Source organism: Pinus tabuliformis, chromosome Q (assembly GCF_031772625.1).
Source record: "Pinus tabuliformis cultivar Carrire ecotype Pingquan chromosome Q, CPIR1, whole genome shotgun sequence".
In the NCBI taxonomy this organism is placed as follows: domain Eukaryota; kingdom Viridiplantae; phylum Streptophyta; class Pinopsida; order Pinales; family Pinaceae; genus Pinus; species Pinus tabuliformis.
Window position 1 is genome coordinate 266,153,911 of NC_142296.1, and position 13,746 is coordinate 266,167,656.

The 13,746-nt window shown below is 42.1% G+C and overlaps 1 protein-coding gene and 1 pseudogene across 1 annotated transcript; one reads left to right on the forward strand and one right to left on the reverse strand.

Annotated features, from left to right (window-relative positions):
- The first annotated feature begins 786 nt into the window (after positions 1-786).
- Positions 787-1,404, forward strand: LOC149219197 (uncharacterized). The gene has a single exon (XM_089386737.1). It carries the CDS (start codon positions 787-789, stop codon positions 1,402-1,404), a length of 618 nt encoding a protein of 205 aa, XP_089242863.1.
- A 3,311-nt stretch (positions 1,405-4,715) lies between these two features.
- Positions 4,716-13,746, reverse strand: part of LOC149219198 (UDP-glucuronic acid decarboxylase 2 pseudogene) — a 60,798-nt pseudogene continuing 51,767 nt past the window's right edge.

Sequence of the window (13,746 nt, forward strand, 5' to 3'; positions counted from 1 at the left end):
ACCTAAAAAGCGATGGAAACCTTGGCCATCAATGGGAAATCAAGGTATGTTTCTGGATCCATCTCAATATTTTAGTAATTTTAATATGGGTCCCCAGTCCATGCCTTATCCACCTATGTGGCCCCAGTTTCCACCTTGGCAGCAATGGGATCCTCAAGCCAATTCAAGTTCCTCGTGGGCTTCCAATTGGCGAGGACCTTCTCCTCCTGGGAAGTTTCCCCAGTCAATACCACAACAGCAACTCCAGTTTCCCTCTAATGTACCCCCTGGTAATCAGCCTATTCATCCTCAACTTCCCATCCAACCCAATCCAAATCCTAACAATAAAGGGGCTCAACAAGCTAACACCCTCAACCTACCTTCATACAACATCTCCATCGCAAAATTGTATGAGATGAATTTAAGATCTGGGCAGGTAGTAGATGCTCAACCCTCACTTGATATCACTGAACAAGTTGGCGATGAGGTAAAGGAACCAGAAATGGTTGAAGAGGAATCAAACCAAGTCACCAAAAATTATACACCTCCTCAACCGCTAGTTACTCAAAAACACCAAGCTAAACTGCCCTATCTAGAAAGGTTGACTTTGAGTAAACAGATCCCTCAATCTAAGTTCGATTTGTTAGGGGAGCTACAAAATTTGTTTGTTAAGATTCCCCTACTGCAAGCTATGAGGAACGTACCTATATATGCAAAAACTCTCAGACAATATTGTGCTAAGAAGCCTGAAAAGAATGGAGGGACCCACTCACCATTCATGTGGTGGGAAAGCTATCTGATTTTATGATGGGGAAAATCATGCCTGTGAAATATGGGGAACTGGGGAACCCAATTTTAACCGTGCAAATTAATGGAATAGAAATTCCAAACGTGCTGGTATATTTGGGCGCTTCCATAAATGTCATTACTACTGAGACTATGCAGGGATTGGGTCTTCGGAACTTGAAACCTACACCCACTGTGTTAGAGCTGATAGATCGATCCATGGTTAAACCGGTAGGAAAGTTAGAAGATATTACAATTTCAGTTGACTCATGGCACTACCCTATGGACTTCCTAGTGCTGCAAACGCAAGCCCCAGCTGATGGCCATCCCCTGATTCTAGGAAGACCATGGATGGCAACTACAAATGCTTATATTGGGTGTCGATCAGGACATATGGTTATCTCGAATGGACATAGTACTAATAATTTAATGTTATATCCTCTTGCAGAACCTAGTCCATCAGCAAAACCATCGGGCCACAAGAAACCTTTACCAAGGGAAGAGTATGAATCTGAAAATGAGGAATTAAGGCCAATCCTTACTATTGGACAAGCCCTTCAATTGAAAACAGAAACAGAAGATGATATAGTTACCACTTTTATTAGCGATCCATGTTCTATTTCAGACTCAAATCCGTGAATTCTAGAGTCCGTCTTGAGCTGTGAAATGCAGGAAAGTATCGGAACAGCCGATGGATTCGATGAGATACTTACAGCTGCGTCCCATGTGTTAACGGGAAAAGTGTCTACTCAGAATGCCCCTATCCCACTAAGGTGTGACAGTACCTTAGAAACAAACAAGGAAAACTACTCTCGTATTCTTCTTTATGAACTATAAATGAAGAGGAATAGGATGAACCAACCTATGTCTTGCGCTAGTCCTTTGATCCAATCTCTCTCCTCTTTGACAACTTCTAGCTACCTGCTTCCTTACTTGCCCAGATTCACCAAGTTCCTGCAAGATCACAGAAGACGAAAACTACACAAAGACATGCATTTATATTCATAAATAGCTTAGGATCAGATTTAAGCTAAACATGCAAATATAACAAAACATCATTGATACACAAGCATGTAGGAGAAACTCAAATAGTTTTATTGATATAACAAGAAGGTCCAGGAGGAGTTACAACCGATGATTCCTGATCCAGCATCAACCCCCCAGCAAAGGAATCCCCTCTTCACCTCCAACAAAGCATAAGTCACCCAATACTCTGATCTCTATCTCAAAACCAACAGCAATTCTCTGCAATGTACAAAATTCCAGCCTCCGGATCTCTAGGATGAGGGATCCATATATAGATGTATGCAAAGAGGATGAGTCAGCTTATGATTTGACTTGTGGCTTTTCTCTGTCAGTTCTTGCTTCCACTTGGAGACTGAAAGCCTCTTATTCATCCTTGGTCGAACTCAGTGAGGCAAGTGTCATTGGGGAAAATTCTGGAAGCTTCCATTATCTGTCCACCTCGCGGAATGACACTGCCATTTGTCATTTCCCGCTCAGCGCACCCTGGTAGTGCATTTAGGTGCGTTGCAACGCACCTAGCTAGTGTACTTGGGTGCTATGCAACGCAGCTAGCTAGTGGAGTAGTTGAAATGATCCTGATTTGACTGATTCTGAGCAGTTTCTGGTGGAGAACTTCTGGGAGAAGCTGTAATTTGTTGACCTTGTTCCTTTAGGGGCCGGAACAACACTTTTAGGGACTTAGGATCCCTTGGTTTATGGACATTTCATGCTTAGAGCTGTAATGCACAAAAATGTCTATAACAGTTGCCCCCTAAAGTATGAGGCCGTTTATCGGGTGAAATGCTTTATTAGGAGGATCCGAAGTTCTTTCAATGCTGGGAGGAGACCTATAATAAGATACAATACAATACATTATCTTCATACTGTTTTCATGATCTAGGTGAGGCGGGCATTCCCATGCTCAGCTTTATAAATTCACTTTCATGTACATAGGACAGACAATCGTCTGATGGTAGACTGATGATTCTGATAGAGCCATCATCCTTTTGGTAGGATGATTATCTGTGCTGCAATGCTGTACATTTCAATGTCTTTATTCTCCTGAATATATATCGCAGCCCGGATGGATGAAACTAGATCTGGGGTCTTCAATCTCGTCTGATCTTCACTCGAAGTACAAGTCGATCCATGTGAGAAATGTTTTGAAGTCGAACATGGAAAGACATCGCTTGATTACCAGTCAATGATGTAAACTGTTAACAAGCGCGAGAGGAATCACCGTTAATGATGATGACCCTCAAGGTACTACAGTATGTTATCACTCAGGTTGTTCCCTTTGACTCCCAAGGGAATACGGCCGAGGTAACCACTAACCAATCTTTGGGTCACAGGTTCTAGCCTACCTATGGCCAGAGAGGGCTTTCTCTTTATGTTTTAGCTTTGTTTGTGTAGTATTTTAGGCTAGCTATGATGCTCAAGGTTTGTTTTTGGAATTTGTTGGATGATGATTTCAGTCAAGATATATATGTGCTCACCAGAGTGTTCTAGGCCATTGGGCATGGAGTCAGTGGTCCTTTAGTTGTTTGGTGTGCTGTGCTGATACAGTAGTGATGTTGCAGAGCTAGATAAGTGTCTGAGAAACAATGCTTTGAAATTGTGATTGAATGTGATGTATCCAGTTTATGAAAGGCAATTAAGAATCTTCCAACAAACTGATATGGAGAAAAAGTGAGAATATTATTTAGAAGCAGTGAAGAATTTCTAGATAACATTCATTTTTATAGAATTAATGAAAACCTAAGAAATTAAGAATTCATGTCCATAATTAATTCTGAAGAAAACATTTACAGCAATAAAAGATTGAGCACAAGGTGTAACCAAACATATCCTGCACTATCCCTTTTCTCTACTGCTAGATCAGTGAAACATGAGCATGATTTAATAACATAAGAAGACAAAACAGAGATTGAGAAAAACTTATTATTCCATCAAACAGCACAAGAATTCTGTAACAGCACGCATGGTATCAGCAAGACATCAAACATTCAGGAAATCACTGAGCTGGTCCAGCCCTTTGCATTAGATAATCTGAAAGTATACAATACATTTGCCTCAGAGTGAAAATCACCAACCCCTCATACGTTGCTAAGGGAGGTATATATACATAATTTACATAAGAAAATATCTAGCTGAAGAGTAAATGTTTCATTAATGTCATGCCAACTCCTGGAGTGTTGTAGCTGAGGGAGTAAATGCTGTAGTAACTCTTCAGTGCCTTAGCTATCCAAAATGGTCAAAAGATATTGACTTTGTGGCCTGTTGGAGTCGATTGAGGATACGCTGTCCAAAAACGCGCGTATATCTTATTCTTTGCTTGCTGCCGCAGTCTTGTGCTGAGTCATCTTTCAGCTGCCTTTAATGATGTTTGACTTTTGCTGAGCTGTAGCTGACTGGGATGGAACATTTGAAGTTAATGTGGTAAAATTTGAAGCATTGCTTGCCACCAATCCTCCTTGGGCATTTGGTGCCTTCGGATCTTCACCAAAGTCTCATCTGCTTCAGTATATCTGTAAAAATTAGGAGGAGTCTCAAAAAGGTGGTGGATTTCATTTTCAATGAAAAATATATTCTCGAGTTTCTGTAGAAGACTCTGCCCTGTTGGAGGCCCTGCCTCCTCCGAAGTACTCCCTGATGCAGTAATTTGATTTTCCACAAAGGTGGTCATCCTGTTTGCATATTGCTCTCGGGGGAGCAATCTTCCCGTGCTGTTTAGTAGGCTAGGCAGTCCTTTGGCTTGTAGTGCTCCCATTTTGGCCTTGTACTCATCCACCTTAGCCTAGATTTCATAGCACTTCCTCTCCACAGTTTGCACATAATTTCTGAGAGTGAGTACCTTTTTAACTGTAAGGACAGCCTCTGTTCTGTTGACAATGTTGATGGCTGCCAGTTCTTCCTTTGTCTGCCTCTTCAAAAAATCTATCAATCTATTGGCCAGCTCCAGCCTGTTCCCCAGCACTATTCTGGCCCTTTGAATCTATGTCTGTGCTTGGCCAATCAAATCCATCTGCTCATGCATAGTCTTAATTGATATCCATTTCTTGGTGATGGATTGGTCAATGCGGGCCCACAAAATTCTTTTGATTTCTGCCATAGCAGTCTCTAGCTTGAGCTCCTTCTCCAAAGTCGTTATTTTTTCTTTCAAGGCCTTTATTTCTCTGCCTTGTTCTGCCACAATTATTTTTGATTTATCATATTTGGCATCTAGTTCTGCCAACTTTTCCTTGGCCTGCTTTATCTCATTTGCCTGGAGCTCCATTTCTTTAATAGCCTTGGTCAAGTCTTCCATGCTTGTACTGGAGTCTGGAGCTGTTGTTGTTGCTGCTGTGGTTGTGACAGGGGCTACTGTTGCCTCTGTTGTCACTGCTGTGGTTGATGTGGTTGGAGGAACTTGGGATGCAGACTCTCCCTGCCTATCTTGTAATGCCCCTTCAAGTTCTTTCTCCAAATCGAGGACCTTCTGGTTGAGCTGCATTATGAGGTCCAGTTGCTCATCGGCCTCCTTTTCCTTTTGTAACTCTGTTGTTTGAGGGTGCTCTGTGGGCAGCAGCTTCAACCTCTTTTTCAGTGCATTGAGTTCATCTTCTTTTTTCTTGAGGAGGGCCCTTACGCCCTTTGGATCCTTAGGATCATGTCCCAAGTCAATGATGATGTCCTCCAGCGATTTTATTCTGTTGTCCTTGGCCATGGAGGACATTCTCTCAAAATCCAACTGAATGTTGGTATTTTTCAATGATTCTTTTAATTCATGGGCCATGGATGCCCTATCCACCAAGGTGGCATAGACCATCTCTCCAGTCTGCTTGTGGAGTTCTATTTGGTCCATGGGGTGAATGTCTTTTGCCATGACTTCCACCCTTGTCTTCACATAATCCGCAGCTGATTTAGGCTGCGGCACTTTACGCTTGAAATGACTGAGGATCATTTTCTCCTCTTGAATGTCATATACAGACATTAGCCTTTCTTTCTGGGCTGGTGTTGCATTTAGAAATTGTTTATAGACTTCTACCCTTAGCAAGTCATTTTGTGCCTTTATTTGCTTGAAAGAAGCCTTAGTACTTTTGGGCTTCTTGCTCTGCTGAGAGGAGGAGGACACCTCCAAACCAACTTGTAATCCCTGCTCCTGCTGAAAGGAGCTTGTACCTGTATGTTGGCTGCCTTCTCCATCTTTCCTTGAACTGTCAAGGACTTCTTCACTGATTTCTTCTATCTTTGGAGAATCTACCCTTTGTCTCTTGGCCTGGGGTTGTTGGGAGGATCCACTAGCAGGAGTGGACTCTTCTCTATCTCTTTTCATACCCATCTCCTCATGTGCTGGGGTCTGCAAAGTTGGTGCTACTGGTGGCTCAGTTTGTGGAGGAGGGGTGTGCTCTTGTTGCTGCCCTATTGAGGAGGCAGGCTGTTCTTTCACTGTTTGCTCTTCAGCACCCATTATTCCTTTACCCTTGTCTGTACCTGGCGTTGCTGTGGAAGATATCTGTGTGGTTGGTGCAGCTGCTGAGGTCGAGGTACCTTCTCCTACTGGCTGCGGTCGTCTGAAGGGTACCTGCTGCACACAATCCAAGTCAAGAGTCTTTTCCAAATCCTTGACATTCTTTAGCATTATCTCTTCTTCAGTTAATTTTTCAATTAAGGTGTCTTGAAGCCACTCTTGCTTATTGGCATACTTTTCAATATGTGGGTACTTGCAATGCTCATAGCCTAGTAGCCTGTACTTAACTCTCCTAGCAGTGATGAAGCCTTCAGGGTCATAGGGGACCCAATGGAAGCTTTTAGAGAGCATGTACTTATCTTTCAGGATTAGCTCAGCATCTTGCCATCCCTCTTTTTTATTCATTATGAATGGGCCCAGGTGGTGCTTGAACTTGAGATGGGCTTTCTTTTTGGAGCTGTGAAAGTGAGTGAGGTCAGAGTGAATTAGCTGCCTATAATACTCCAAGGCAAATAGCCTCATGGGCACATATTTTGGGAGCCTGTATGGACAGAGCTCACAGCCATAGACTCTGATGACTGTATGATCTTCATATAGGTACCAATCACCTATTTTGTAATTCTTGGAGAGCTGCAGGACCTTCTGTATATCAAATGATATTCTGGGAGGAGGGGACCTCATTAATAAACAAGAGACGGGATAAACAAACTGATCAATGAATTCACAATATGAATATGGTGACTTTTGCACTTGATGATAGACAGATGTCCAGATGATAACAGATCTTCTTTCCCCTTTAGAGTCCAGCTTTTTGATGTAGCATGGAAAAGCATCGGACTGATAGTACATGAGAAGGTGGTAGATATAAGATGAATATTTGAAGATGCCCTCTCTGTCTACTTTGCACAGCTGTTCATGAATCTTGTTAGCTATGAAATTGGCAAAATTATATTTGCGGGCAGGGGGTTGACCTGGGCTATAAGCAGCCAAAAATACCAGCATTGTTTCATCCACATGCTCACTGGTTCTGTATCCCAGCACATAAGCAATCATGTCCAACAGAAGCCTGCCTATATCAGTAAAATAGACATCCAAGTAGGGAGGTGGCCCTGTGGGCTGGCATTCAGGCCTCATAAATATCTTGGTGATTTTCTGAATGTCTTCACTGGACATCTTGGCACCTGTGTCCAGCATATAGTTCATGGAGAAAGGGAACAGCAGCTCAGTTTGATTGAAGTTAAGCATCTGTTTGATGGATTCAGCATTAATGTGAAAGAGGATGCTCCCAGATGGAGACTTAATAGCTTTGTGCTGCACATCATAATTTTCAGCACATAGGCGAATAACCTCTGGAAAAATGTTGACAGAGGGGAGACAGTAGTATGGTAGATTTGACTCCCATATCCCATACGTATCCTTGCCATTCAGGTAGTCATCTCTCAATTGCCTGAAGGTCTGCAAATGGTCCCTGTTACCCGCAAAGTCTTGGATGAGGTAGTCCCTGTCAGCAAGAGGCAAGGACTCCAGGTCTTTATTTGGTGCATTTATTGGAGCAACACTGAGGGCTGTGGGAGCAGGAGCAGCCATTATGTAGTCTGAATTGAACAAGGTAAGTGTAATAGCTAGGAAGGATCCTCCAAAGTTCAGTGACAGACTCAATGTGGAAAATGCTGGAAATTCTCTTCAAATGGAATAGGCAGGCTATGCAGGACTGTCTCTACTTTGCTTGGGTAATTTCACAGAGATTGTGAATTAATGAGGATGAATTGCAGAGGGTATGTAGGATTCAAATTGGAGAAATACAGCTTTGGGCCTGCACACGGCAAAAGGGAACAATGCCGGGCAGCTCGAAAATGAATTTGTAATTTTTAGGCTGTGAGCTTATCACTTAATATCAAATTTATGGAGCTGGGGCAATGTGGGTTGATTTAATTTTAAATTAATATGTAGACAGTGTTTAATTTGGGATTTGACAGGTGCTTTAATGGTGAACTTGTAGAGAAATGGTATGCATGGGGCAAAACAAGAGAATTATGGTGAATACCTGGATGAACAGCTGGAAAAACTTCGGGTCGAACTGTGGGGGCTCAAATGCAACTGAATTGACGAGCTCTGGTGGTCGCAATTTCGAATTTGGAGGTTCGGAGGCAATGTCGCGATGCGGATGCTTGCAACGGCTCAGTCAATTTCGCTTGAAAATGACACAAAACGGCCAAAAACGCGTGTTTTAACAACCAATTCGGACAAAAAGGGTGATTGGCACCTTTCCGCCGATGACGTCAGCATGACGTCATGGCGGGCCCGGGGTACGGAGGGTGACGTGGACGCTGAGCTGGAGGCTAGCGTGGTTGGACACGGTGGCGGGCGTGGGCGGCGACAGGGCTACGTGGAGGGCCACGAGGCGCGGGGGCGGGCGTGGGCAACACGACGTCATGCTGACGTGTGGGTGACGTGGTGCCAGAGGGGCGGTGGTATCGGGGAGGTGGTAAGCGGTCTCCCCGCACCACCTTTGGGCAAAGGCGATATCAGGGAGGGGGGCTCAGAACGACCCCGCCGCTTGCCACGCGTCCCGGGTACGGCCTCCAATACCGCCCTCTCCCCGGACGTTAAAGGGAGGCATGTCGGGGTTTAAAAAAGACCGCCCATCGTTAGATCGCGGGCGGCGGTTGATTGACGGTTGGCGGGCGCTGTTGATCGACGCGCAACTTGGGGTTGGGTCCCGTCCGATAATAAAATATTCATTTAAATAGCGCGGGTTTAGAACTTTAGGTTTTGGTGGGTTTTTATGGGTTTTGAATTAATCTGTCGGGAGGGATAAAGGGCTAGAGTTAGGTTTGAGTAAAGGGAAAAGGGGTTTTTCATGAATTTTTTTAGGAAAAATGGAAAATGAGGGTTTTGGGTGGGCTATTAGTCTAACCAGAGGTTAGAGAAATCCCAAAGCAGGGTTGACCATAGTCCCTGGTGGACTAATGTCTCCCTTAGACAAACTTATTTTAGCTATAGTGCTAAAAGGGGGGGATATTTATACATTGCTTGGGGTTTATACACCATGGTGTTATACTAGTAGGGGAGAGGGAAACATAGGGGATTTAATGTAAATACAGTTAGTAATTAGTACTGGGGGGGAATGAGAATGAGAAGTGGTAGTTACTAAGCTTTGCAGGAATCAAACTTAGTTAGGAAGTAGATCAAAATGAAAATAATTTTTACACAAGAAATGTGGCTTCTTTTCAAAGAAAGAAGTCATTTATGACATCAAATTTGTACAAATGAAGAGCATAAGGAGGACTGGTCAGGCAGATCCTGCAGTCCTCATGGGAGGTTAGTAAGAAACTTTGAAGGGAATGAGGGAAGTTAGTGATGACTTAGCACTTTGCCACCTAGGCCACTGCTCTTGCCTTTCCTGCTGATGGCCACTTTGATTTACTCCAAGTGATGTGCTTGGATTTTTCTTTCTGCAACCTTCAACTGCCTACCCTGCCTATTATGCCTAACATTTTTTCTTCATTTTGTATGGGTGCACTTGGTCTTGCAAACCCTGATAATTTTCTTTTCTTTTTGCTGCCCTCCTATCTAAGTCTACCCTTATGCCTTCCAAGGGCCCAGATTAAGCAATTGGGCTCCTTTCTTTCTCTATCCACCTAGTCATCTGCCAAACTTGAGCTGTTTGAACAGGTACTTCCTTTCTAGTCTACAACATGCAATTTAAACTATGGTGAGGCCCAGCTTGAGCTGTTGGACCACCCATCAAAACAGTAATGGCAATTTGGACTAGCCACTCTCATGGTCTTTGTTTGGGGTTCATTTCTTTTATTTTTTCATTGACCAATTCCTTTTCTTGCCCTTTGATTTTTCTTTTAAGGCATACCCTCTTTACATTTTTTAAACTGTCTGTTTCTTTCACAAAAATGGAACCTTAGCAGCATGGAAGGTAGACATTTTTGGCACTTCCACTGTCAATCATGAGAGATGAGAACCTATTGGTATAGGAGGCTAACAGTGGCTCCACTTGGGGATGGCTTTTCCAGGTGAAAAGCCAAGAACAGCAGGTCAGATTGCCTGAATTTGCTTCCTTGTTGCTGGCTGAATTTCCGTGTTTGTTGGGGATCAATACTTAGGATCTTGGAGGTTTGCAGGCAGCACCCACTGAGCTGATTTATTGTGAAATTTTCAGATCTGTTTTTCATTTGTTTCTCAAGCCTTTTCTTCATGATTTGATAACTGCCCTGTGCTTACATTGCTGCTCAGATGCCAGGATCCATATCTCCTAATAATATCATAGTATATCATCTTGGTCTTCTCAAAAATGTGATGCACTTGCTGTTTTATTTATCTGCTGTAATTGGAAATACTGGAAAATACAAATATCTATGTACAATACATGCCTATTTGGTGTTTAATCAAAGGAGTCAAAATAATGCTTGAGCATTCTCCCATTAACTGGGCCTTCCTCAGTGTCTGAACCATCCATACTTCTCAAAAAATAAGTATTATTTCCTTGTATGGCATAAATGACATAGGGTCCCTTCCATAGAAAATCAAACTTACCGTGTTTGCCCTTGTCCTCTCTTCTGGAATCCCATCTTAACACTTTATTTCCAATAAAGAAATCTTCAGCTTTGGTTCTCTTGTCAAATATTCTTTTGATCTTTTCTTGTAGAACCTGAGTTCTTTGATAGACTTCTTCTCTTGTTTGTTGTAAATGAATTGTTTGATTAATCCTTCTTTGGATGTCATTGGGCTCAACTTGTATTTCTTGCAGCAACTTAATCACAGGAATTCCTAGAGATGTAGGAAACTTTGCTTCTAACCCATAAACCAGTTCATATGGACTCATGCCAATTGATCTCTTGGTGGTCAATCTATCTGCCCACAGTGCATTTACCAGCTTCTTATGGCAGTTCTTTTTGTTTTCTTCCAAAACTTTTTTAATGATGTTGATGAGACTTTTATTGGAAGATTCAGCTAGGCCATTACCTTGAGGATAATAGGTAGTGGAATGACCTAGGGTCATGTGATACTTGTGACAAAAATTGATCATTTTCTTGGACTTGAAAGCTGCAGCATTGTCTGTGATGATTTTTTCTGGACAGCCAAACCTGGATAAGATATTGGTTTCTAGAAATTGTATAATAATGGAGTCATTGGCTTGCCTGCAAGGGATGGCCTCTATCCATTTGGTAAAATAGTCTGTAGCAGTGAGAATCCACCTATGTTGGCCAGAGGATGAAGGGTGAATTTCACCAATGAAGTCTAAACCCCATTGCTGAAATGGTCTCTCAGTTGAAATTGGTTTGAGTGGTAAAGGCAGCAGCTTCCTCTTGCCCTCAAAAATTTGACATTTATGGCAGGACATTGCAAATTTCCTTACATCAGTAATCAAGGAGGGCCAATAAAATCCAGCCCTTAGGATTTTATAACTGTGGACTTCCAGTACAAATGTCCTCCACAGTCACCTGCATGAAATTCTTTGAGGACATTGTTAGTTTCTTCTAAGGTTAAGCAATTGAGTAATATTCCTTCATGATTTCTCCAAACCAAAACATTGTCAATAACACAAAACTTTGATGCTTTCATTTTCAAGAATCTTTTCTTAGTTCTGGACAACCCTGGAGGAGCCTGCAGGTTCAGTAATACAAAACATATATCAGCATACCATGGGGATTGTATAAAGGCTTGCTTGATCTGTGGAGTCGCCATCTCCTGTTCGTCGTCCAGTTCATTAATATCAAGGGCTTGGAAATTGGTTTCAGTCATTAATTTGGCTAGGCCTTGTCCTTTTATCAGTTTGGTCGGTTTGATCTCAATGTCATATTCTAGGATATTAGCAATCCACTTGCCTCTCTTGCTTTCAAGGCCCTCTTGGGTGAGAATGTCTTTGACCACTGCATTAGGAACATAGGCAATTATATGGGAGTACAAAATGTAGATTCTGAATTCCTTGATGGCTTTTACCAAGGCATAGGCTTGTTTTTCCATAATCTGATATTTCAAGGGAGCATCCCTAAGTGCTCTGCTGAAAAATGCAATGGGCTTCTCACAGCCTTGGTCATCTTTTTGTAGAAAAACAACAGCAATTGTATGCTCAGAAGCAAAAGAGAAAATGATGAAATCTTGATCAAATCTAGGGCTTGTTAGAACTGGTGTGTTTTTCAATGCTCTTTTGATATCTTCAAAGGCTTGTTTGGCTTCCATAGTCCATTTGACCTTGGATTCCTTTTTCAGCATATTGTTTAGCAGTCTAATAAGTTCAGCCAGATTGGTAATGAATCTCCTCAAGAAATTGATCTTCCCTAGGAAACTTTGTAATTCTTTGGTATTTCTTGGATGTGGTACTTGTAGGATAGCTTGAATTCTGTCAAGATCAATCCTAATACCATCTTTTGAGATTATATGCCCCAGAAGTTTGCCTTCCTCCAATCCAAACAATGATTTCTTAGGGTTCAAAGATATGCCATATTTTCTACAAATTGTGAAAACCTGCCTCAAGTGTTCTAAGTGTTCTTGATCTGATTTTGAAAAAGCAGTGAGATCATCAAGGTAGACAACTAGGAAATCATGGAGTTCCTTGGCAAAGGCAATATCCATTGCTCTTTGGAATGTAGCCCCTGCATTTTTAAGCCCAAAAGGCATCTTAACATATTTGAATGTTCCCCAAGGTGTTGTGAAGGCATTTTTATCTTGGTCATCCGGTGTACTAGAATCTGATTGAATCCTGAGAAGCCATCTAGTAAGGAGATCCTTGATGCTCCCACCACCCTTTGCAAGATATGATCCATTTTTGGTAAAGGATAATGGTCCTTGAGAGACACTTTGTTGAGATTCCTAAGGTCAACACACAATCTGATTTCTCCTGTCTTTTTCCTAGTAGGTACTAGGTTTGAAATCCATTCTGAGAATCTGATTGGGGCAATGATCCCTGCTTCATACATACGTTTGACTTCTTTTTCAATGAGGGGAAGGAGGACTGGATTGATTCTCCTGATTTTCTGCTTAAAAGGCTTCTGATTTTCTTTTAATGGTATTGTGTGCTGTATAACTGATGTATCATAAGACTTAAGGTCCTCATAGCTCCAGGCAAAGACATCTTGAAATTCTCTAAATAACTCAATGTATTTCAGCTTCTGTTCAGGAGGTAATGCTTTGGATAATTTGACCATTTTGGGATGTTCAGGTGTCCCAATGTTACAATCCTCTATTTCAGCATTCAGTGGTTGGATTTTTGGTTTTCTTGAGATATCATTTGAGTCAAACAGATCCTCCAAAGGGGTTAAACCTATGGGCAAAAAATTATCCTTTAGCTCAATTACCTCATCTTCTGCTTCAGCCATTTCCTCCGCGTTTTTTGATTGTTTCAACTCCCGTATAGTTTCACTGTCAAAGGTGGTCGGATGTAAAACCAGATCAGCTGCTTCAGCTGATATGTTCTGTGTAACTGTGCATATTTGTGGTTGATCCTCTCCAGTACTAGTGTCAATGTTCATGCCCGAAAATTCTTCCTTTAAAGTGAGAAAGTTTTTTATCTG